This window comes from Drosophila miranda, chromosome 4 (genome assembly GCF_003369915.1).
Source record: "Drosophila miranda strain MSH22 chromosome 4, D.miranda_PacBio2.1, whole genome shotgun sequence".
Taxonomy (NCBI): domain Eukaryota; kingdom Metazoa; phylum Arthropoda; class Insecta; order Diptera; family Drosophilidae; genus Drosophila; species Drosophila miranda.
Genome location: NC_046677.1, coordinates 19025634 through 19049357, shown reverse-complemented (window position 1 = coordinate 19049357; position 23724 = coordinate 19025634). Strand labels below are relative to the sequence as shown.

The following is a 23724-nucleotide window of genomic DNA, read 5'->3' as shown; positions in this document are numbered from 1 at the left end:
CTATATATAAATTATCTATATTAATCCTAATAAGCGTGAATGTTAATGTTTGAAGACATTCGATGATATTGTATAAAATTCGGTGTGGGTGAATTCACAAAAAAAACAACGTATGTATATTTTTACACATTTCTGTATCTACATATACATCTGTACATATGTACATATGTGTATAATTTTACGTATGAATACATACGGATTAACACAAATAAATTCTTAAATACAATTAAAATCTTAATTTTCTTTAATGATCCATAAAAATATATGTATGGGTAAGAAACTCTGGACAAGTAAGTTTTCTTTTATTGAAGATGAATTTTGCACAGAAACTGTTGGAACCAATATACAGATGTACATATATGTATGTACATATATACCTATAAAGATATACATATTTGTAGTAGGTTCGATTCTTTATGGAAACACTTCGCTTAGCAGGCTGTAGTTTTTTATAGCTCAACCAAACTATCAGTGGTGCCATAAAAATCATTAGAAATTTTTACTCTAGAGATTTAGGAAATCGGTCAACAAATCCAAACCCATGTATTTCAATAAGATATTTTTCTTTGGGGATCTAGGAAAGTCAACAACGCAATTCCTCGAAAGTATCGTATGTCACTTGTTATCAAAATTGAAAATTTATGTCTCACAATCCTGCAAAATAATATAACTGAAAACGACATAGTTCCGGTAAAAAAATATGTAGCAGTATAATAATAACGAGAAGTAGTAACGTAATTTGTGGGAGATACCGATATATCGTATAAGAAATATCGATAAGGTGTTGATCCAATCAGACTCACATGTCGAAATTAATAACGGCCATATCGACCATAAAATAGATACTAATGAGCTTTTTTTGTAGTTAAATTAGTCAGGCATGCTCCGGTTTTCACATACATTTGCGGGTTACGTTTTCAGCCAAAACCTTTCGTTTTTAGGTGCTCCCGTTTTCACAAATTTTTGCTATCGATAGGTTGCATTGCCTCATGGATTATATGTTAAATTAAATGTGGCGCGAAATAGCTGCCTTTACTTAGTTGTTCTTTAATTTAATATAATTCTCCCGCAATATGGGCTGTTATGCGCAAGAATGTATTTTTGGGCAATGTTGCCATAATCGAATCGGGATGCGTCAGCTGTTTGCACGAAAACGAAAAGCGTTGCTCACCTGCCCAATTATTTCCAAGCCAAATTTCAGTTTGGGTTAAACAAAATTATTTATTAATAAGGCACAAGCTATATTGACCTGGTAATGGTTTCCATACGTGATTGTTACGCGTAAGATGATACTGTTACATGTATTTTGAAGAACATTTTTTTAAATATGCAGCGAAAATTAAATGAAAATTGGCTTCCGACCTTCCTCCCCCTGGGTACGCCCTTGTTTACAGCACTTTTCAACCTGGAGTTTGTTCATATATACACATAGTATAATAATTATATATTTTTTTTCAACTTTTTTCAGAAGCATCTATAATATGAATAAAATGGGAGTACCAACGGAACCTACATTTCTTGATGTTCAGCTGCCCAAAACTCTTCTTGAATCACCTTCAACATCGACTTTTTTGCCAGATGAAGAGGCTGCTTTTTGTCCATTACTTTCAAGTAGAATGCTAGGTCCCATAGCACATCCATTGAGCCCTAATCATATGGATACAGACGGTATTACCTCAAATTGCCAAATAAGTTTAGATTGTAAGGCCGAGTCAAGTTCTACCGACAGTAGTAGCGGGATAGCTATCGACGTCCAGGAATCTGCTACAAACAACCTATTTCATAATGGAAGCTATCAACATCTACAAAATAACAATATTAATACAGAGGAGGTAATTTACTTGTATTTTATTTTAACTCTAGACTTCCTCAAAAACTAGTAAGGAAACTAATCTTGTTACATGAGTTGAAAATTAACTCTATATTTTAGCAACGAAAACGATAAAGGTCTTCTCCTTCGTCCTCCTACGTGCCCTCGGGTGTAATGTTATTTTAACACTTTTGAGGTTAATGGTTGTCCTCGGTGACGATTACGAGGTCGACTTCCTCGACATTCGGTTTCAATACAAGCACATCCTCCCGGGACCATCGCGGCCAAAACATTTGACTGACTGACGAGACAAAACTGCCATCGCTTTAAGTAACAGAGACCATCCGCTGAATTGGGGACTTGCTCCTTGATATATTGTTATGGAAATCCTCGATGACCGACGAACCTTTGTAATGCCAATACGAAGGATCGGATTTATAAAACCACCTAGGGCGAAAAACAGACAAACCACGCAATGTACGACAAATTTTCAGAGTCGTAAAGACAGGACCACAAAAATCAAAGCCACATACCTCGAAAGGGCGGAGAGCACGGAGCCGGTCTGCGGTAGATTGCCCATCATTTAGGTCTGCAGTCGAGGCTTGATTTTAAATCATTGAATACGCAACCTGACTGTCGGCCGGCAAGCCTCCTGACCGTTTATTATCCAAACACGATGTCTATGGTTACTCACAAGTTCTCGTGAAGTATTCCTTTGATGCAGAACATAATTCTGCACAAACTGTGAGCGTTTTGTTAATAACAAAGAAGAATATGACATAGGAGCGTTTGTTAGTCGCCCAAAAACTCGCACCAACGAAAAAGTGCTTGATGGCAGAAGTCTTTGCATTTTCGGATGAAGCGGAAAACGAACACTTTAAGCAGCTTGAGGTGTGACTAGTATCCTTCGATTACATCCACTATATCATTTGATTTGGCTCTCAATAGTTTAATATTAATTGTTTAATCGGTTCTGAAAGGTCATAATTTCCAACTCTGAACCAATTTACCAAGCACGCTTGTTCATGTCTGAGGCAATTTATACCTTAAATATATATTTTTTTCGAGATTAGATTTAAATTGACAAATCGAGAAGAATGAGAATGCGTTTTCATAAAAATTATTGGTTTCTTCCAACATTAGCTTTTGAAGCTGCAAGTATTAAAAAAGTGATACGAAAATTTCAAACGTCGTTCTTAAAAATACTTTTAGTCATTTGTGGTATTTTGGCATTAATCTGATCGAATTTTTAATCTTTAACGAAAACGTTTGCTTTATGGAGCAATGGAAAGTGGCGGAACAGCTGTTGGAAATTTGTGTTGGCGAAGAGGATGTCGAAACTTTTACACAACGCTTAATTTTAGAAGAAAAAGATTGGCTTACGTTTGGTACAAAGAGATTATCTGATTTTGTAACAGCCATTTCTGCTTAAAATTATTCGATGGCTTTTTAACAGTTTAAATAAATTGTTTATTTTCTTTATTGTAAAACTAGGATACCCACTTCATTGGAAAAAAATCGAAAGACGCTCCCTCATTTGTATCATGGAACTGGCCGCTAATACGGAAATGTACTTTTTTTATTTTTGTCTCTACTATTTTAGCTATGTGCTCGATAGTTGTTGCAAAAATATCTACTATGCCCAAGTCTTGTAATCCAAAGTAAGCTGTTATATAATTAAATATGTTCATATTACTTATGATTCTGTAATTTTACAGAACAATTTGGTACCGTGGAGGCGTATTCTATGAAATGGGATTTCAGGATTCTGAGTATGAAGGAATTAGCGATATAGGTGGAATAATCAACCGCCTTGATTACCTTTCCTCATTAGGTGTAGCAGCTGTCAGACTAAATTCCATTTTTCTACCAGGAAATATGGATAATGTCACATCGGTACTTCACATAGATCCTGCAATTGGGAATGTATCCCAGCTAAAAGTTTTAGCCAATACCTTACAATCTCGAAATATAGCTCTTCTCTTAGACATACCATTGCATAATACATTTGTTAATATCCACAGCAACCAAGAAATAGTCTATAATCAAATTACTAAAACAATAACTTCTTGCGTGGACAATGGAGTGAACGGATTTTATTTAAAAGGACTTGATTTGTTTTCAAATGATTTGATGCTTCTTAAATTCTTAGCAATATGGAAACGTATAGTTGGCGAAAATAGAGTTCTAATAATAAACGAGACAGTTTTAAAAGGAAAACCAAGTTCATTTTTAACAGCAATTCAACAACATGTTGATCTGGTTAACGTTTGCCTAGACCTGGAAGGAGGCACGAAAAAAATTACCAATCGCATAGAAAATATTTTAGCAAACATGCCACCAGCCGAAGATTCAACCTGGATACAGTGGTCGATTGTTGATTCCAAATTAAAACACCACAACGATCGAGATTCTTTTAATTCGGATAAAATAATGGCTGGCACAATAATGCAGCTTATGCTGCCAGGTACACCAAATATAAAGTATGAGGATGAAATGAATGGAAAACAATACAGCGTGCATAAGCTAACTGATAGATCAAAAATTGTAAGCAATATGATATCTCTGCGAAAGCGTTCCCCGTCTATATACAAAAGTGTAATTTGTAAGCCAAATAGTAATATTCAAAATACTTTAATACGATATACCAATGATGATACACTTATTATTGTCCGAAACTACCCACGGAGAAACTCATTTGCATCTGTTACAAACTTGGGCAGTTATAAAATTACCATGGACTTGACATCGACATTTTATAGTGGCACTCGAATGCTCACTAACGAAACCGATAAAATATTTTTCAAAAATTTTGAAATAGATCCGTTTGATACCATTGTTGTTAAATTAGATAAGTAAAACGCATGCTTATTTATTATAGTTGCAGGTATCTAGACTTCGACTTCTTCAGCCAATTTATGTTTCAGTTCAAATTTAATAAAAATACCTAAATGAATAACTAACGGGCAACGAAGCTTTTACTACACTTGCAGGTCGATTTTTCCAATATCAGCTATATGATATATAAAGCATAACATGTATGCAACTTTGAAAGAACTCACAGAGCTATACAAATGATCGAGTTCGCTTAAATAATGGTTGCTCCGACGAATATATTGCGTGCAGATTGCAATCTCTGAAGACGTACATACATTGTTTTATTAACATACGAGTCATCAAACTCTTTGGACTAACGCCTGATGAACGCTTAAAACACCCTTAGGGACGGTTTGTCGACTTAATTTGTCGGGTTAATTTGCCGTTTAGTCGTCCTTCCGAAACGTCGGAACGAAAAAGAATAACAGGGTGCTGTTAGGCGTTTAAACCGGTGCTCAAACACAACAGTCATTTTGGCCACCCACTGCCGGAACGGCTGCGTCTGGCCTAATCCATGGCTTATGCCACGCGTCTTCCCTTTAAATTAATTTAGAGCATCATGTTTCCGAATATCCAAGCTTTAATTTAAGATAATCGACAATCTCAACACGACAAAAGGTTAAATTATATCTGTTCTTGTAAATAACCTATCGTGCTGATGTGCTTGCGCATGCGGGAATATATATGTATATATTATATATAAGGTGTTCATTTAATGTGGGCCACTACCGAGATTAAGCTATTCAGAGCTCTTGTTAGGGGTCACAGGAGCAGAATCACTAAATATTGAATGAGAAAGTAACCACTTCTCATACAAAACAAAAGCTCGCGTGCTCCCCAATAAGTGTTAAGCATATGCAGCGGAACGGACGCAGCCAAAATTGTATGGACTCACTGTTTTCATTGCGTTGCAGTCCGTCTGGCATCTTCAACTATGACCTGTGGCCACTAGTACTTCCCAATCTTGAGGGACCACACGATCATCTCCACGAAAATTCCCACCAGGCTACTCAAGGGACTTAATGCTCTCCAGAAAGTTCGTCTGAATCGGGTTTGATGTGCAGTAATTCTGCGCTGCATCCGTAGTATATGAACACCTTTACTTTAATCCACGTGCTCTAATTTGTCCATCCCTACTTAAAGCCTCTACGGGCATGCGTGGCCTCACAGCCCTGGACCAACTACCGCTCAGGTGGGACTGGAACACAAGATTCTGGTTGACATAAATTTTTATTTGAATCGATATTCGGAAAGTTAACTAGATATTAAATCTGCTTCAAAAACCCTTGAAAATATGGATGCTTCAAAATATCTTTGGCTGATATACGATGTATTGGATCATAGATTAGCATTCTTTGAATGAGGTTTACACCATTGTCATCAAGATTTTTTAGCTGGTTTGTTAATTGATTTGTTGACCAGCAAGGAAAAGTATTTTTATAATCGGGAAGCGAAGTTACGCCCGGCCAGATGTCTTCAGTTGGAGTTTTGAGAATTCTGTAAATGAATAAAAATAAATAAAAATTAGTTCTTAGGAAAACGGTAAACAAAAATTATCAAGTACATATATAAAATCAGAGGGCGTGAAGGGCGCTTCGTAGCCACTGCAAATTGATTTGTTCCTTTTGGTTATAATAATGATCTCATCTGATCCAGATTCGGCAATCTGGTAGATATGGTTATTCTCTGATTTTCTGCGAGTTCAAAATTGTGGACGCTACATATTTTCGTCAGAAAAAGCCGAAATTTTAAAATACACTTGTCACGGTGCGATATTACAGGAGTGTGGATACGAAATATGGTTTCTCTAGCTCATATAGTCTCTGATATCTAGGCGCTCATCGGGACGGACATGGCTCGACTATTGATGCTGATCAAGAATATATATACTTTATGGGGGTTCTTCTGGGGGTTACACGCCCACTCTCAAAATAACAAAATAATTAAAAATAATAAATATAATTACCTGAACATTCTAAATAATTGATCGATTTCAGAGTCTCCTTGGAAAAGCGGTTTTCGTGTTGCCATTTCGGCAAAAATGCATCCGATTGACCATATGTCGACGGGACATGAATATCGGGGAGAGCCCAGTAATACCTCGGGTGCTCTGTACCACAGAGTCACAATTTCATGAGTGTATATGCGGACTGGAATGCCAAAAGATCTTCCCAGTCCAAAGTCGGCAACTTTAATTATGCCATTTTTGTCAATCAGTAAATTTTGAGGTTTCAAATCCCGATGCAATACTCTACGACGATGGCAGAATAAAATAGCACTTGTTATTTGAAACAAATAGCTTCGCACAAGTTTACTATCCATAAGTTTCTCTGGTGGTAACGAGTCCATATATTTCTTTAGATCCATTGATAAAAATTCAAATATCAAGTAAATGCGGTTTTCCTCCATTAATACATCTTCCAAACTGACGATATTTGAATGTTTTAGTTCTTTAAGCAAAGAAATTTCTCTGAAACAACAAGTATAAATAAATTTTATAATTGTGTCGAATGTTTTGTCCAGTATACAATAGGTGGTGGTGTTGGGATTTGAGAGAGCCTGTGTTGGGAACTATGTAACTACTAGTGGACCGAAAAGGACAAGAGGCAGAAAACACCTGATCAAATATGTTTTTGCTCGATTCGCTCTTCGGTCAAGCAAAGACCGATATTATATTTCTCTTCTGTTGCTGTATTCCACCGAGAAGTTTGTAGGAAGCGAACGTCAAGCGCCATTTGCGTAAGTAAGTGTGCCTTGCTAAGCGTAATGACTGACTAAAACTGGCGGGGTTTAAAAGTTTCCGAAAAGCCGAAAAGTGAAACGACCTTTCAATACCTTGGCTATCATAAATCAGTGATATCGAGAGGTATATAATGCTCTAGCTCGTTTTCTTTTTGTATCGAACTGCTGGCAGCCCAGCTTAGACTTACATTTTTAAAGTTACATACATAGCTCTGATAAGGCAGACCATAAATCTGCGATTGGAACAATCGAAAATACTATTTTATATACCTGTGCAAACGTAACTAAAAGGGATCAAAATCGCATTAATATAGGGCATATGTAAGAGATATACATACATATATGTAAAACCGACATAGGCATCTCGACTTGCAGGTTGTCTACAGCTTCGTGATGCAGGTATTTTTTCACTGGGTTTTCTTAATTTTTTCGAAGGTACAATATGTAAATTTAGCTGGGCATCCACAGATATATTTTTTTGTCTAATTTCTGTTCAAACGGTTCAAATTTCTGTTCTCTAGCAAATCGGCATATGTTAGTACTAAGCACACGTAGTGCACAAGATCACTAACCTCCATTACATGCCTCCATGTACGTACATTCACATATAAAATGAGCTAATGGGGTTAATAATACTAATAAATATATTAAGGATATATGTAAAAAGGAAACATTAAATACATATTGAGGTGTTTAAAATTAATACGGGTTACCTGATCGCAGTTGACGGTACGCCTTCGTCGTCGGACTCCAAGCGAATTTTTTTCATTGCTACAATTTGGCCCGTGATTCGATTGCGGCCTTTATAAACAACACCGTACGTGCCCTCACCAATCTTCTCAATTTTCTCAAAGTCTTCCATTTCTAAAAATTATTAATACAAACACTAATTCAAATTTCCGCGTTCTAAGATGCTTCTTGATTTGGAAGTTGCCAGATTTCTAAAAACAAAAAATTGCGAATATTTTGATTGACAAGCCACTTGGAATTCGACACATGAACATAAATCGTCAATTTGGAATATGGAAATGAGTTGTACCCAAAATACAAAATGGTCTAACTAATACATGTGTTTATGGGCTTGCGTCGAATGTTAATTCAAGGGAAGTAAGACATTCATATTTACACGAATTCATCTATTTATAAATATTATTAAATATAATTATATGACATTTTTCTGGGGAACGGTGAAACTTTTGATAGATGTGAAACATCGATTCATACTTTCAGCATCAAATAACCATAAAACAAGAGCTGACGACACAACCAAACACAAAATTTGCTGTGAATTTTTGTAGAATTAACAAAAATGGGTACATTAACAGTAGTATTTACTGTGGTTAAAAAATACAAAATGTTATTGCAAAAACTCATGTTGACGTTGGAAAAAAACAAATTTATGGATTCGACGAGAAATAGATTTTGCAATGCTAGATTTACTTAATACACAAATACAGCTCTAAAAAAATATTTATAAGCCGTGACCAATATAAACATTTTAATAACTATATTTGTTTTGTCCATGAACCCGCGTATATTGTAGCATCTTAAATGTATGTACATGTGTTTTATATTTATTTATTTAGCTAGCTGCTCTCCCATTGCTGAAGTATATTCGTGCCAGTGTCTACCGATGTCCGCAGCGCTTTTTAAAACGGAAAATATGGATGACCCTTTGAAGCATTAACATAAATTTAACACCATTACTAGAGCAATTTAGCTTGTGCCTTAATTTTTTCTTAACCCAACCTCGAATTTGGATCGGAAATAATGTGTATCACGCTGTTTACTTTTAGAGCAAGCAGGTCAGCTGTTTTTGAGTGCCAGAATCGATGACTAAACGAAACATATCGATAACAAAATTTGTGAAAATCGGAGCACCTTTTAACGAAAACATAACGTTTTGATTGAAAACGTAATCCGATATCATTCGAATCGATCATATCTACCGTAGCGCTGCTCCCAGGTTAACTAGAAAGCAAAGCTAACGCAGTTGTCTCTCTCGCTCTTACCGCATGCTCTTCCCATAAGGCTATCCTTGCTTTTGCAACTAGTCAGTTAGCAATGTCTAATGTCATAAGACTGTTAGTAGCGAACAATTTTCCTGCACTGGGCACTAGGAAGTAGGTGATAAAAATATACATATATTCAAGTTCAAGTTAAACGGAGTAGTTAACTTGAATTGCTTTAATGAATACCGTTATTATTTTGTCCTCCCATCGATAGTACTCTCGATTGTTTTCACATTGCGTTGTACATTCACTAGTATAGTATAAAAAACGTAAATATTTATGTATTAATTCACGTTAAAATGTAATGCCAACTGTATATTACTACCTGTGCTTCGAACTAAACAATAATATGGCTTTAAATGGATTTGTTGAGTTCTTTCAAAAAGGAAAAGTACGATAGTCAACCAAATAAACATTTATACAGCGTCTGCCCCGTCATCTGGATTTTTTTAAAACAAAATATCTATTTGCAGACTTTTAGGCCCAAAAAACGATTTGCAGCAGGCACAATTAGATATTCTCTCTACAAACAAGCCCAGGCTAGTCTTCAATCTGGCATAAATTTACGTCAGGTGGTACGGTTACCTCCAGGGGAGAACATGAATGACTGGCTAGCGGTGCATGGTAAAGTTGTCATTGAAGCTGTTAACAATCTCTACAGGAACAAAAGTTTTAAATTTAAATTTTTTTCAATTTTAATACAAAGTTGTGGACTTCTTCAATCGTATCAACCTTATTTACGGAACTGTTTCCGAGTATTGCGATGAATCAACTTGTCCAACTATGTCTGGAGGCTCACGTTATGAGTATTTGTGGGCAGATGGAGAGATGTAAGTTTTTATGCACCTTACCAAATTGATATCAAAATATGATTAGCTGCAGAATTACATCATAACACGTTTTATCATTATGATTCAGTTTGGGTATTCCTAAGAGCGATATGGGCTTCCTTTAGATATTTCAGATCGGTTGAAAAAATATAGGGTAACGGCCTAATTCCGCCTCAAATGTGGCTCGCAGGATGCAATCCCAGGAACAAACTTTCCGGTAGGCTCTGCCTGGCTCCAAATTGGCGATGATTTCTTCAATGACACACCCGCTTCTGTCAAACGTAAATGAGAATTTTGGATTGGATTGGATTCTTGGATTCAAAAACCAAAATAGCGAATCTAAGTCTGCCACTGAAATCACCGAAATACTAAGTCTGCAGGATTTTATTTGGTGGGCACATATCTCCATAGGGCTGTCGAAGTGATGTTCTGTATCTCCGCAACTCAATTCGAAAGAGATGCATTTACAAATTTACGTCTACAACTTCGATGGTTCTTTATCCAGAGGTTAATTGCTGGGTGCGTGTTGCGATCCATTATAGCATTCGTAGTTCCGATATCGAATTTTCCGGGTCTATCAACGAGTACTCATACTCATCCTTTTTGTTATGAAGGGCTCCCTCGATGGTGGTTACTAACTTATGCAGTACCGTTTCCACCGATTACCCTTTGGTGTAACATCAGTCTCCCCTACATAATTCCTGATATGTAAATCCAGCCGCTTTTCCAAAGTTTTTAATAGAAATTTTTACTTTTCTTAATGTATTGTTTCAGCTATAAAAAACCAGTTGCTCTCCCGGCTCAAAGATATATTGAACACCTAATGGACTGGATTGAGACTCAAATTAACAATGAAGCCTTGTTTCCCGTATCCACTGGTAAGTACGTGTAAATTCGAATACAACAAAGAATTATATTCAAAAAAAGAAAACTTTAAGCCTTTGCGCAGTGGGTCAAACGGCTAATATAGCCTATATCGTAGACAGTAAAAAAAGATCGTCTTCGTGACTAAAAATTTCTGACTTCTAGAAAAAAAAAGAACGTTTTGAGGCCAACAATGAAACAACAAAAATGCATTAAAAAACCGCAAATAGAGAAAAATGGTATTTTACTATTTGATAATCAGAACGAACAAATTTACCAACTGATACTTGTTTTAGCCTAGAAAAGTCTGCCCATTTTTAGATAAACTCCACGGAACAATGCAAAAAACAGCAGTAAAGTCAAAAGTTATTGCTGTGCGAGCACTTAAGTCTGGCACTGTATACGTATAAATTTATCGGAATAGTAATAATAATAATATATAATATTTATTATATTTTTTCAGGTGTTCCATTTCCAAAAACATTTGTTGCACTTTGTCGTAAAATTCTAACGCGATTGTTCCGTGTTTTCGTACACGTCTACATTCACCATTTTGACAGAATCGTGAGCATCGGCGCTGTAAGTAATTTAAATTTGTTATAAACCGATAGTTAATGTAAGCCATTAAGGATATACGTAATATATACTCTTATGATAATAATTATTAACTATAATTTATTACATAGTAAGATACACTTTCTCAGCTAAACGACGACGTTTTCCCGGCTGCAATTCTATTTTTAGAAACTTTTTGAAATTGCCTACTTTGTTCTTCCTTCCTCGCTCACGAATATGTCTGTGCAGTACCGTTATGCAAAAAATTAACTTATTCTTCTGTAGTTAGTTATCAGAATGCTAGAGGCTTACCCAGTAAGCTCAGCAATCCTTTTTTTCTCGGATACGACCGAATTGTTATAGACTGAAGACTACTTGCTACGTGTCGGTTGATATTGGATCAACTGTATGCTGCATTTTGTAAATCCGTGCTTATGAAGCTGAATGACCTCATTAGGGATTTTGATGGGTCCGCTCTCTACTCGAAGTCTGACGTCATTAAAGGCACGTAAATTTTAATTTTTGTCCGATAAGATCTGGGAAACATCCCGAGTTCATAGAGGAGTTTTTCGTATTTTAAAAAATGTAAGGAAATTGGTTCTCCTGCAAAATATTGGTATTGTATAGTCTTTGATTCGACGGACTGTTAGCTCTTGCTCTCGCTCTTACGATCCACGCGACTCTCAAGCAGCTTTATGTTGTAAGTTAGGGGGAGTTAGGTGGAAGGGGGTGGGACCTTTTCAGCCGGCCATATACATAACTACATCGCAACGAGCTGAAGCAAGCTTCCTAGGTTGTTCGGATCATGCTTTTGGTCTCATAAACCAGTGAGCTTTATCAGATTTTAGACGCACACTCGCTTTTACGTATACAATACCTTTTCCATATGTAAACCGAGAGGGTGCACTATAATCTTTTCCCAGTAAAACTCGCATTCGTAAAGAATGTTCTCTCCTTTCATCCCTACTCCTTAAAATACAATTAATTTCAAAAGCTTAGTGCAGCGAAATGAGTCGGAGCACTATAGTTTTCTGCTTTTTATAAATCTACGTTTCCTTTGCTGCTTTTGCGATCTTAACTCGGTGAATAACATGCTCCTACATTTTGTTTATTTACAGGAGGCGCACGTTAATGCTTGCTATAAACATTTTTATTATTTTGTAAAAGAATTCGATATGATATCAAGCAAGGAATTGGAGCCATTGCACGAAATGACGTCCCGGATTTGCAAAGACAAAGATTGAACATAATGATTGTACATGCTTTTATTTATTTTAAACTTCATGAATACGAGAGTATTTCTTGTATTCATTCGGAATCTCTGTGTAGAAAATAAATTATCAAGATTGTGGAAAAAAAACAGCGTTAATGTTTCTCCTGCAAATGCAAAAGAAAAAGGAAACTATATTGTGAAAAGGAGTGACGCCCTGCATCAATAGAATAAATAAATAAATTATGCGACCTAAGGCGAAAAACCCATAACAAGAGCCAACTTTGTTTTGTTCCTCGTTTCAAATCCGTTAAACCACAACGTGCGCCATAGCGTAACTTGACAGTCTACAGCTAGTATGAAATAAAATTGTTATTTTTGTATATTTTTCCTGTTTATTTGTATTTATTAAGAAAGAGCATCGAGTTCAATTTTATTTCCAGAGATTCGGCACTAAGTCAAGATACCTCACAATACCCGTGGAAGGGTATGAGGCCGGTGTTCGGCTGGGAGAGGGGAGAGTGACAGACAGGGATGCGACTCAGCTTATGCTTTGCCAACGTAGCCAAGAAGGTGAGGGAGTGGTCGTTTGGTTTCGACGGGACGGCGAAGCAAGTCGTTTTTGATTTAAAAAAGAATAAAAAAAACATATTTTTCGAGCCCGTAGCCCTTAGATATATGTTATGTAAGGTCCGACTGTAAGAAATAAAGACAGTTTTTAAACAGAACTTAACGCAAATGTATATTTCTTTTAGCAAAATGTAGTTTTGTTGTATTTCAACTGTTAATATATCATTAAAATTTTATTGGTGACTTTACCTAACATATGTAATGGGCACATCATAAAACAAGAGAATGTCAATTTACAATTTATTTAAGGTATATTAATTTAGTAAGAGACAAACGCCCGATAGAAGATCAGCGTGCTTAATTTATCATGTCTAAAAAGGTATATCTATATCATCTAAATTTGGCATCGCAAAATGTGAATCCAACTTATACTCGCATTGTTCAGTCCCAGTGTTATCAATATCATTTTTGGAACAATTGTCTTTGTCAAAGTTGTCACAAAAACCATTGTCTATTGAGATGCAGCACTCAGTTTCCAAAGTTTCTACTAAGTCGCCAAGATCATTTAAAATTGTTTTAGTAAAAGTATTTTTACCAGATTGATTATCCAACCATATTTCAGCAATTGCTAAAACACAAAGAAAAAATTCATTTTAAGAAGCAGATATATTATACACACTTAAATACGAATGTACATGTCGACCTCCTTTTGCGAAATGATCGTAGGCGACAAAAAGTAAAACTGCCATATTTTAATGGATGACGAATTAAATATTATAAAACAATTTAACATTAAAGTGAGTTTTGAATTCATTTTCGCTGATCATAATTTCGCAAAGAGGGGCGATATATATGTGTACACATAAATGATAATTTCCTTGGAGACGGTCATAACTAACAAAAAAATACAATTTTTGCGTCAAACGCGAGTTAAGACGTAACGCTGAGAGTCTCTTCTCACGCGTACAAGTTATAAAAGTGCATTTACAAAAACGAGTTTCGAACATTGATTGGAGTCGCAATATGACTTCTGTCGCAGTTGCATGGTGAGGAGGAAATAGAGCAGGGATCGGCACCCAATATTCACATTTTTTATAAGTAGACAGCAGAAGAAAACGAAACATTATGTTAGCAGCAACAAACTGGGTTACGCGTGTACGTGCGCGGCAGCATCAGAACACTTTCCTTTTCACTGTGCATAGGATGCTGCAAACCTCTGAAATAGAGTGTAAAGCCTCGCCTCTGCGGCTGTTCGAAAGAGGATTCTTCGAGGATCTAGACAGCCTGGCGACCACGCCTCTGGAGAGACCGGTACGGACTGAGACCACTGGATCCCTAATTAGACGACACAGCACAAAGGGAAGATCTGCCAACGAGCGACCATAAAACTGCGTTTTTTAAGTTATGAAGGCTCTAAAGTAATTTAAATAAGTGTAATCGTTTAAATAGAATACAAATTTTAAGCGACTTACGTCTCCAGCATTTAATCAAGCACTTCGTACTTGGAAAGTCCATATAATCAAATAAATTTTCATAGGCACTCTGGGAACATGTTTCGTTTTTTAAAGAATAGAGGCCCAAGTAATTAGGTGTAATTTTCAGAACGGCTTCTCCACGTTCATTATCATAATTTCTACGGAAATTCTGAAGTGGCAATTTTGCAACGCTCTTAGGGAATGATATGGAATCACTTTTAAATGGAGTTTGTTTTTGATGCATCACATTTTCCAGATTTCCCAGAACTAATTTTCTGGCATTTTGTTTTATGCTACTATTATTAATAGACAACGCATTCTTTTTGATGGATATCGACGATACTAGATTTTAATAAATAGAGAGAAACTCATAAAATGCAATAGTTAATAGATTATATAGAATGCATACCCGGATTTTCCTTGTCCAAAAAAATCTGCTCCATTCTTTAATAAATTTCTGCCAACAAAATTTTCTTACTTAGTTATAGATATCAAATTCAAACATATGTTTGCGGGCACTAAAATGTTGTAGCGATAGCAATTACATTAAAAAATAAATCGAATATATGAGTCAAGTTATCGTCACAGAGTTCGCGTACCTTCGATACAAGCATATAAGGAACGCGATATTGCTATTGCGATGAATTGGAACGCAACCGAATTATACCGATATTTCATGAGAGATATATAATGTATTTTGTTTTTTTTTTATTATTACACGGCCATTTTCTAAAGATGTAGAAGTTCTCCCACACGCTAAGGGAAGAGGGGTCCACAAAAATTTCTTATCTAATGATAAAATAAGATTTAATTGTTTTAGAGACTATCAGAGGGGCTACGATTTTTACTATAACAACAATATCTACAGCTCAGGTTATTCCTCATAATAATAGATATTGTCTTCTTTGTATTATAATAGAGCCATGTTTTAACAAAATTATTAATTTAAAATAATTAACAAACAAATAATCATTGGCTAATGGTTGGAAATAAACTAATTATTGCGAAAATTTATCAAAAGTTTGGCTAAATTGTTCTAAAAGCTCCGTTTGAACCTCTAGCTTTTCGTTTTCTAATGCTTCCATTCTGTCGAAATGTTTCGAAATTTTGGTGGACATTTTCGATATTTTATTCAGTTCAGTAGTGCAGAGATCGATGGTCTTCGACGGCGTTTCGGCAAGGGCTCATACTTCTCTGAGGTTTCCTCCTTAATGCGATCTTCAAAAACGCATTCCACCCCAGTGTCGACCTCCTTGGTCGTGCTGGGTGAGCTCACACAGCTTCCCCACTTCCTCCTCCAATTCGACAACCAATTGTTGTGCGTAAGGGCCTTCGACTGTAGCTCCAAAGCCTTGACATACAAAAAGGTTGACGACAATAACAAAAAGTGATCAGATCTGAAATTTCAACGAAATGCAATATAAGTTGCCTATTCCATTAAATTCGTTTTAACAACAAAGAAATTTGTTGCAAAAAATTTATGTGGACTTGTTCAGCGGTCGGCAAGGCCCTATCTTATATGCATAGGAAAAAGTGCTCCAGCTGCCGCTCACGTACAAAAGTATAACACTGATTGGAACCAATACAATCTTCCGTTTTCTTTTCTGTCTTCGTAAACACCCGCAAAAATAAGAGCGTGAATATATGCAAGTAAACAAATCTTTATTAATTCGACGAGAAGGTGTTTTCTGGAAATCTAATTGCATTTAATACACATTTGACATAAAGGTTGTGGACGGTTTTTTTTTTTTTTACTATATTCTAAAACTTTTTTTTGGACATGTGTACATCTAAGATCGATGGGAATTTTTGTCAGCTCCCGTAAATCCTCCGTATTTTCTTGTTAAATATCTACTCGCCATATCTCCACCTCGGCGGCTGCTTTGCATGGCTTGAAAATACACATGTCACAATGCAACATGATTAAGAAAAACCGAAAATTACAAATAATCACAATATTGTGGCAGACAATCTTAATTTCGATATAATTTTATATAAATATTAGAAAAATATATATGTTTGATTTGATGTTCATTCCAGAATTCCAAATCTCTAGCCGTATGACCATGTCAAGCAATGATAACATAACTCATGTATAATTTAGACATCGATAACCAAACTGCTTTTGGTATGCTTCTTCGAATTTTCTGCCGGAACATTTTAGTATACAATTTTCCAGGAAAATAAAGTTAGTGAAGTTTCAAACATATTTCCAATTATTTCAAATATAACGTATTTATAATATAACCACTTCAAAAATACTTGCGAAGACTACAATATGTCGTCCCATCAATACCACCAAATTGCAAATTTGCTGGAAAAGGTACGTATAGATTTTTATACCCGCAATGATTGAAATACATATATAGTTGAGTTTTAAACATGCAGATGACCTCAACCGATAAAGATTTTCGGTTTATGGCAACAAACGATTTAATGATGGAATTGCAAAAGGATAGTATTATTCTTGATGATGACTCGGAAAAAAAAGTAGTACGAATGGTATTAAAACTATTGGAGGATAAAAACGGCGAAGTGCAGAATCTAGCTGTAAAGTGTCTGGGCCCCTTAGTCAACAAAGTAAAAGAAATCCAAGTAGAGACAATTGTTGATTCCCTCTGTGCCAATATGATGTCAAACACAGAACAGCTAAGAGATATCTCGAGTATTGGTTTAAAAACAGTAATTGCTGAACTCCCTCAGTCTTCAAACTCTCTTGCCCCAAATGTCTGCCAGCGCATAACAGGAAAATTAAGTACGGCCATTGAAAAGGAAGATGTTTCAGTAAAATTAGAGTCTCTTGATATTCTGGCAGACCTACTTTCTCGATTTGGCGAGTTTTTAGTTCCCTTCCATAGTACCATATTAAAAGCACTAATACCACAATTGGCTTCGTCCCGTCAAGCTGTACGAAAGCGTACTATCGTAGCACTTTCATTTCTTCTCATGCAAGCAAATACCAATGCCTATAATGGCGTCATTGATCATCTTCTTGATGGACTCGAAAAACCACCAAACCCTGCTGCGATTCGAACGTACATTCAGTGTTTAGCTTCAATATGGTAAGACATAATAAATATCAATGTTACTAAGGTATTAACTGTTGTTAATCTCTGTAGCCGCCAGGCTGGACATCGGCTTTGTAATCATACTATTAAACGCTCAATGCGTGTTCTGGAGCAATACAGCGAGCAGGATGACGATGAATTGCGTGAGTTTTGTCTACAGGCCTGTGAAGCATTTGTTATGCGTTGTCCCGATGCCATACATCCACACATATCTATGGTACGTAATCTTTCAGTAATCTGTATGTCTGTTATATTCATTCAGTGCTTTGTTAAAAGATTCTGGCACTTTGCCTGAAATATGTTACCTATGATCCAAACTACAACTATGAGACCGATGATGGTGACACTGGATATGCAATGGATACCGAAGATGATGAATACGTTGACAGCGAAGAATACAGTGATGACGACGACATGAGTTGGAAGGTCCGACGAGCTGCAGCCAAGTGTCTAGAAGTTTTAATTGCAACTCGGCAAGAACTTATTGAAGATTTTTATCGTACCTTAAGCCCAGCTTTAATAGCTCGTTTTAAAGAAAGAGAGGAAAATGTAAAGTCTGATATATTTCACGCATATGTTGCATTGCTTAAGAGCACGCGTCTGACCGACGATGTGACTCCAGACCCCGACTCCATGGATCAAATTTCAAGCCCAACTTCATTATTAATGGAACAGCTGCCACTAATCGTCAAAGCGGTACAACCGTTAATGCGAGAAAAATCAATGAAAACGCGTCAGGATTGTTTCTTGCTACTACGAGAGCTCTTAAACTCACTACCAGGAGCTTTAGGTCCTCATTTAGACAGCGTTGTGCCCGGCATAAGTTATTCGTTAAATGATAAGAGTTCGACGAGTAATATGAAAATCGAGTCGCTAGGTTTTCTATATTCTCTACTTCAAGGTCATCCACCGAGTGTGTTTCATCCACACATACCGTCACTAGTTCCTCTAGTAGTGACTTCAGTTTTCGATCCGTTTTATAAAATTGCCACAGAAGCATTAATGGTGTTACAGCAACTTGTTAAAGTAATTCGACCATTGGACACAAATGATTCAAAATCTGGTTTCGATGCGACACCCTTTGTTGGGCAGGTTTATTCTTGTACGCTGCAAAAACTAAAAGTCACTGACGTAGATCAGGAGGTGAAGGAAAGAGCTATAGCATGCATGGGACAAATTATTGCTAATATGGGAGACATGCTAAAAACTGAACTGTGCGTTTGTTTACCGATTTTTATGGAACGCCTTAAGAACGAAGTAACCCGGCTGAGCAGTGTGAAAGCGCTCACTATGATTGCAGCATCCACGTTACGTATAGACCTCACGCCAATTTTGCATGATGTATTACCGACTTTAGGTACATTCTTGCGCAAGAACCATCGTGCCCTGAAGCTCCACTCTTTGGATCTTATTAACAAAATTGTTATCAACTATTCAAGCAACTTTGAACCCAATCTACTGCAGACAGCAATAGTAGAAATTCCACCACTCGTATCTGATACAGACTTACACGTAGCTCAGTATTCTTTAACGCTCCTAAGCACTGTAGCCCGTAGGCAGCCGCAAGCATTAGTTGGCATACATGAGCAGTTTTTACCATCAGTACTTATTCTAGTTCGGTCACCATTGTTGCAGGTACGTAAAATCATTTTTAGTTACGATTTTGTTTAATGTAATAAATATTTTCTGTCTTTATAGGGAACAGCATTGAACTGCACGTTGGAGTTGTTTCAAGCTTTGGTTCAAACGCAGTTGCCTGGCTTAGACTATCACTCGCTTGTGTCAAAACTTATGGCGCCAGTCTTGATTGGTGGTGAAATGACGTCCAAAAGTACAACTACGTCTCCAATTGAACCACTACAACTTCATAAACAAGCATATCATTCATCAGCCAAGTGCATTGCTGCTCTAACTCAACAATGCTCGCAAGTGGCCACACCATTAGCAACAAAGCTGATAACAGACCTACAAAAACGAAACGACACAGAAGTAATCTTTTGTTTATTAACAATTGGCGAAATAGGTAGGCACTTTGATCTGAGCTCCATACAGGTGCTCCCAAAAACTATTATAGAATGCTTTGGTGCAACCTCCGAAGACGTGAAAGCAGCAGCGTCACATGCCCTTGGAGCGGTATCTGTTGGCAGCTTGCAGACATATTTACCGCTTATTTTAAAAGAAATCGAAGTACAGCCCAAGCGACAATATTTGCTTCTTCATTCCTTAAAGGAAGTAATATCGTCTCTTTCTGTAACACCTTGTGGCCTCGCCCAATTGTTACCATCTGTGCCATCCATATGGACTCAGCTTTTCAAGCATTGTGAGTGCTCAGAAGAAGGTTCACGTAATGTGGTGGCCGAATGCCTTGGGAAGCTCGTTCTGGTTAACCCTGAAGAATTACTGCCGCAATTACAGCAAGCACTGCGATCGGAGAGTGCTACTATGCGTACTGTTGTTGTCTCTTCAATCAAATTTACCATTTCCGATCAGCCACAACCAATAGATGTCCTTCTTAAACAAAGCATTGGAGAATTCCTTTTCGCGCTTCGTGACCCAGAACCACAAGTGCGACGCGTTGCTCTTGTTGCTTTCAATTCAGCTGTGCACAACAAGCCAAGCCTGGTGCGCGACTTGCTACCTACCCTTTTGCCATGGTTGTATTCTGAAACAAAAGTTAAGAGTGAACTTATTCGAGAGGTAGAAATGGGACCGTTTAAACACACAGTTGACGATGGTCTGGATATCCGTAAAGCTGCTTTTGAGTGCATGTATACACTGCTTGAGCAGGGCTTAGATCGTGTAGATGTTATGCAATTTCTAGATCATGTGCAAGCTGGACTTTGCGACCACTACGACATTAAGATGTTGACGTACCTAATGACTGCTCGTTTAGCCGTATTGTGTCCGGATAAGGTGTTGCTAAGTAAAATATATTTTTAAATATGGTTATAGTCGATATGTAATTGTTGCTTCCCATCCTAGGACTTGATCAATTTATTCAACAACTACGTGATACATGTACACATAAGGTGAAAGCCAATTCCGTGAAACAGGAATACGAAAAGCAAGATGAACTGAAACGTTCCGCACTTCGCGCCGTGTCTGCACTTTCTCAAATACCCAAAGCAAGTAAGTATTCATAGAGAAATAGTATACCTCAGCGTAATCCAATAATCAAAAATTGTCCTGCTTAGAGAAAAATCAGCATTTAATTGATTTTCTAAAATCAATTAAGGAAACTCCAGAATTGGCAAAAATTTACGAGTATATACAGAAGGATTCAGTCGCTGGGGGCTCGGAAATTATTTTAATGGATCAAAGTTAAAAGCCCTGTGAGCTCGGAAATAATTTTACTGGATCAAAGCTAAAATTCAAGCATAGATTTCTAGTTTCTTTCATCTGTCAAACATTTGCGTATGCAAATGTAGTTATGTCTGAATTAGATATATTTAAATAAATAAATATATATATATGTGTTCTTTTTTTTTTTTAAATTGACAAAAGTATTGAAAAATTAGTTTTTATATGAAAGTTGCTTTTCAATTTTAAAGATAAAGCTTGAATTTGGGTTTCCGTAAATGAAAAGATCTTAAGCTGCCTGGTTTGACCTTTTCCTCTGGGGCTCATCAGAAGCAGATTTACCAGCATTTTTACCACCATCAGATGTCGGCCCACTGTCTGAGACTGTTTCTGGTGGGTGTTCAAGCACGTGATCAATAATACCAAGTGTCTTGGCCTCATCGGGGGTCATGAAATGATCCCGCTCCATTCGTTGGCACATTTCTTCGTACGAGTTTTTAGCATGCTTTACATATATGCTAGTAAGTTGGCGTTTAATTTTGATAATTTCCTCGGCATGTATTAGGATATCGGTGGCTTGACCCTAGAGTAAGTACATTGTTGGATATTAAATGTTATTATTGACAAAAGGAAATGAAGAAATTAAACATACTTGTGCGCCTCCAGAAGGTTGATGTATCATAATTCTGGCATTAGGTAATGAATATCGCATTCCCGGTGCTCCTGCCGCCAATAAAAGTGATCCCATTGAACATGCTTGACCAACGCACCACGTCGCTATAGGCGGCTTAACATACTGCATGGTGTCGTAAATGGCAAGACCAGCAGTAACAACACCACCCGGAGAATTTATATACAAGTGGATTGGCTTGTTGACATTCTCAGATTGTAAAAATAACAATTGAGCAACCACGGTAGAGCTAATGTCATCGGTTATGTTTCCCATAAGGCAAATAATCCGTTCTTTCAGCAGTCGCGAGAATATATCATAGGCCCGTTCTCCTCTGCCAGTTTGTTCTACCACCATGGGAATGAGGTTTATACTCCGAGAAGAAGTAGTTCCGGTAACACATTTTAGCTATTAAAAAGTGGTCATATTACGCATTTTCGTTACATATAATCGATATTGAAACTTACAGAATTATTTTGTAACAAGCGGCTGATAGTGTTTCTAAGCATTTTTCTGGTATGGCTTTGACGGTAATCAACCTGAATGGCAAAACAGCTGTTTTATAAGGCTTAGCATAGACATTTCTAATAATTTTAGAGACAGATGAAATGGAACACTGAAAATGTATGCTGAGATGGCATACTTTGCTAAGGTGATATATATAAGGTATGCATATATGGATTACATTCTGTTAGTTATTTGAACAAGTTGTTTATAGTGTCCCAATAAAAATTTACGATGAAAACCCGTTCGATTACGCTGGTCAACAAAATTGTACCATTTTTTTAGAGGGAACGAAACTTTGGTCTGCAAAAATTACTGAATAAATTATTGAAAGGGTTTTTTCTTAAACATTTTACGAACGGTTGATATTCAATATTTCTAGTGTTTTTTGTGAGAATATAGTGTGTTTTCCACACGAACATATGCAAATAAGCTACTGGGACGATGAAGTGGCGCGAGATGAACGCCAGAGCGGGAAACGCACTCACGTATTAGCTTTCGAAATTAAATAATCAGCATTGTGCAAGTGTAAACACAATGCTGTGCCATGACATGAATTTCATGCCATTTTAAGTCAGAGATCTTATCGCTCTTTGGGACTTTATTGACTCGGCTATTGTTGCTGATTAAGAATATATATAAACTTTTTGGATAAAGTCGCTTCCTTATACCTCAAAACTAAGATATCCATAAACTCTTCGAGTGTCGAGTATAATAATACAATAATACATATTCTGTAAATATGCGATTTTCGTTAGATATAAAATTTGTTTGTTCCTCTGCTCTCAACTTTTTGCTATGCCATCGTTAAAAGCGTTTCTTTCCCAAATTGTTTTGAGGTAATTTATTGAAAAAAATTGTTGCTTTTCGTTATTAATTACAATAAAAGGTTGTGTTTCGGCATTTCGAGAATTTTGGGAATTCAGGAATTCGCCATATATTTTCGATTTGGTTTGTTTTGGCTCAGTCAAATTTGAGTTGTAATTATAAATAATCTTGTATATAAATAAATATTGAAACAAATTAATTTCTTATTGTAGATATATAAACTGTTGTTTTAATCATCAAATATGGTGTTAGTTCAGTCTGAAGACCTAGCTTGTCTGGCCATAACCATTAAAATTTTGCTGTAGGATTAATCTCAGGCCACATTTGTAAGACAATAAATTATTGTTTTATGTGCTTTGTGAAATTAGTTTTTGAAATTTAAAGCTCAATCAAACCGGTATTAATTCGC

The 23724-nt window shown here is 36.5% G+C and overlaps 6 protein-coding genes across 12 annotated transcripts; 3 read left to right on the top strand and 3 right to left on the bottom strand.

The window, feature by feature from the left end:
* Positions 1 to 20: 20 nt before the first annotated feature.
* On the top strand, positions 21 to 4770 carry LOC108163142 (4F2 cell-surface antigen heavy chain-like). Of its 2 annotated transcripts, none has more exons than XM_033393170.1 (4): positions 21 to 110; positions 1472 to 1832; positions 3305 to 3471; positions 3529 to 4770. In XM_033393170.1, exons 2-4 carry the CDS (start codon positions 1482 to 1484, stop codon positions 4667 to 4669), a joined length of 1659 nt encoding a protein of 552 aa, XP_033249061.1. In that variant the 5' UTR covers positions 21 to 110; positions 1472 to 1481; the 3' UTR covers positions 4670 to 4770. The 2 variants fall into 2 exon arrangements, with proteins under 2 accessions (XP_033249061.1, XP_033249060.1); XM_033393169.1 differs by having other exon boundaries at positions 1469 to 1832.
* Positions 4771 to 5898: 1128 nt separating this feature from the next.
* On the bottom strand, positions 5899 to 8374 carry LOC108163140 (cyclin-dependent kinase 1). 3 transcript variants are annotated; one of them, XM_017298254.2, is made up of 3 exons: positions 8143 to 8370; positions 6654 to 7157; positions 5899 to 6184 (listed from the first exon to the last, which is right to left on the bottom strand). In XM_017298254.2, the coding sequence occupies exons 1-3, from the start codon at positions 8289 to 8291 to the stop codon at positions 5953 to 5955; spliced, it is 885 nt and encodes a 294-aa protein (XP_017153743.1). In that variant the 5' UTR covers positions 8292 to 8370; the 3' UTR covers positions 5899 to 5952. The 3 variants fall into 3 exon arrangements, with proteins under 3 accessions (XP_017153743.1, XP_033249066.1, XP_017153744.1); XM_033393175.1 differs by lacking the exon at positions 8143 to 8370 and adding an exon at positions 7618 to 7652; XM_017298255.2 differs by lacking the exon at positions 6654 to 7157 and having other exon boundaries at positions 8143 to 8374.
* A 1295-nt stretch (positions 8375 to 9669) lies between these two features.
* LOC108163554 (MOB kinase activator-like 3) lies at positions 9670 to 13285 on the top strand. Of its 2 annotated transcripts, XM_017298917.2 has the most exons (6): positions 9673 to 9832; positions 9915 to 10065; positions 10148 to 10271; positions 11046 to 11149; positions 11599 to 11714; positions 12809 to 13281. In XM_017298917.2, exons 1-6 carry the CDS (start codon positions 9746 to 9748, stop codon positions 12932 to 12934), a joined length of 708 nt encoding a protein of 235 aa, XP_017154406.2. In that variant the 5' UTR covers positions 9673 to 9745; the 3' UTR covers positions 12935 to 13281. The 2 variants fall into 2 exon arrangements, with proteins under 2 accessions (XP_033249067.1, XP_017154406.2); XM_033393176.1 differs by lacking the exons at positions 9915 to 10065; positions 10148 to 10271 and having other exon boundaries at positions 9670 to 9832; positions 12809 to 13285.
* Positions 13286 to 13645: 360 nt separating this feature from the next.
* On the bottom strand, positions 13646 to 15493 carry LOC108163555. 3 transcript variants are annotated; one of them, XM_017298918.2, is made up of 3 exons: positions 15355 to 15490; positions 14943 to 15287; positions 13666 to 14098 (listed from the first exon to the last, which is right to left on the bottom strand). In XM_017298918.2, the coding sequence occupies exons 1-3, from the start codon at positions 15386 to 15388 to the stop codon at positions 13842 to 13844; spliced, it is 636 nt and encodes a 211-aa protein (XP_017154407.1). In that variant the 5' UTR covers positions 15389 to 15490; the 3' UTR covers positions 13666 to 13841. The 3 variants fall into 3 exon arrangements, with proteins under 3 accessions (XP_017154409.1, XP_017154407.1, XP_017154408.1); XM_017298919.2 differs by lacking the exon at positions 13666 to 14098 and adding an exon at positions 14318 to 14883 and having other exon boundaries at positions 15355 to 15492; XM_017298920.2 differs by lacking the exon at positions 14943 to 15287 and having other exon boundaries at positions 13646 to 14098; positions 15355 to 15493.
* Positions 15494 to 17047: 1554 nt separating this feature from the next.
* On the top strand, positions 17048 to 21483 carry LOC108163053 (cullin-associated NEDD8-dissociated protein 1). Its single transcript, XM_017298125.2, has 7 exons — positions 17048 to 17268; positions 17334 to 18007; positions 18065 to 18230; positions 18290 to 19648; positions 19712 to 20936; positions 20996 to 21142; positions 21208 to 21483. The coding sequence occupies exons 1-7, from the start codon at positions 17224 to 17226 to the stop codon at positions 21336 to 21338; spliced, it is 3747 nt and encodes a 1248-aa protein (XP_017153614.1). The 5' UTR covers positions 17048 to 17223; the 3' UTR covers positions 21339 to 21483.
* Positions 21331 to 22594, bottom strand: LOC108163054 (ATP-dependent Clp protease proteolytic subunit). Its single transcript, XM_017298126.2, has 3 exons — positions 22451 to 22594; positions 21966 to 22391; positions 21331 to 21896 (listed from the first exon to the last, which is right to left on the bottom strand). Exons 1-3 carry the CDS (start codon positions 22490 to 22492, stop codon positions 21603 to 21605), a joined length of 762 nt encoding a protein of 253 aa, XP_017153615.2. The 5' UTR covers positions 22493 to 22594; the 3' UTR covers positions 21331 to 21602.
* Positions 22595 to 23724: the final 1130 nt, after the last annotated feature.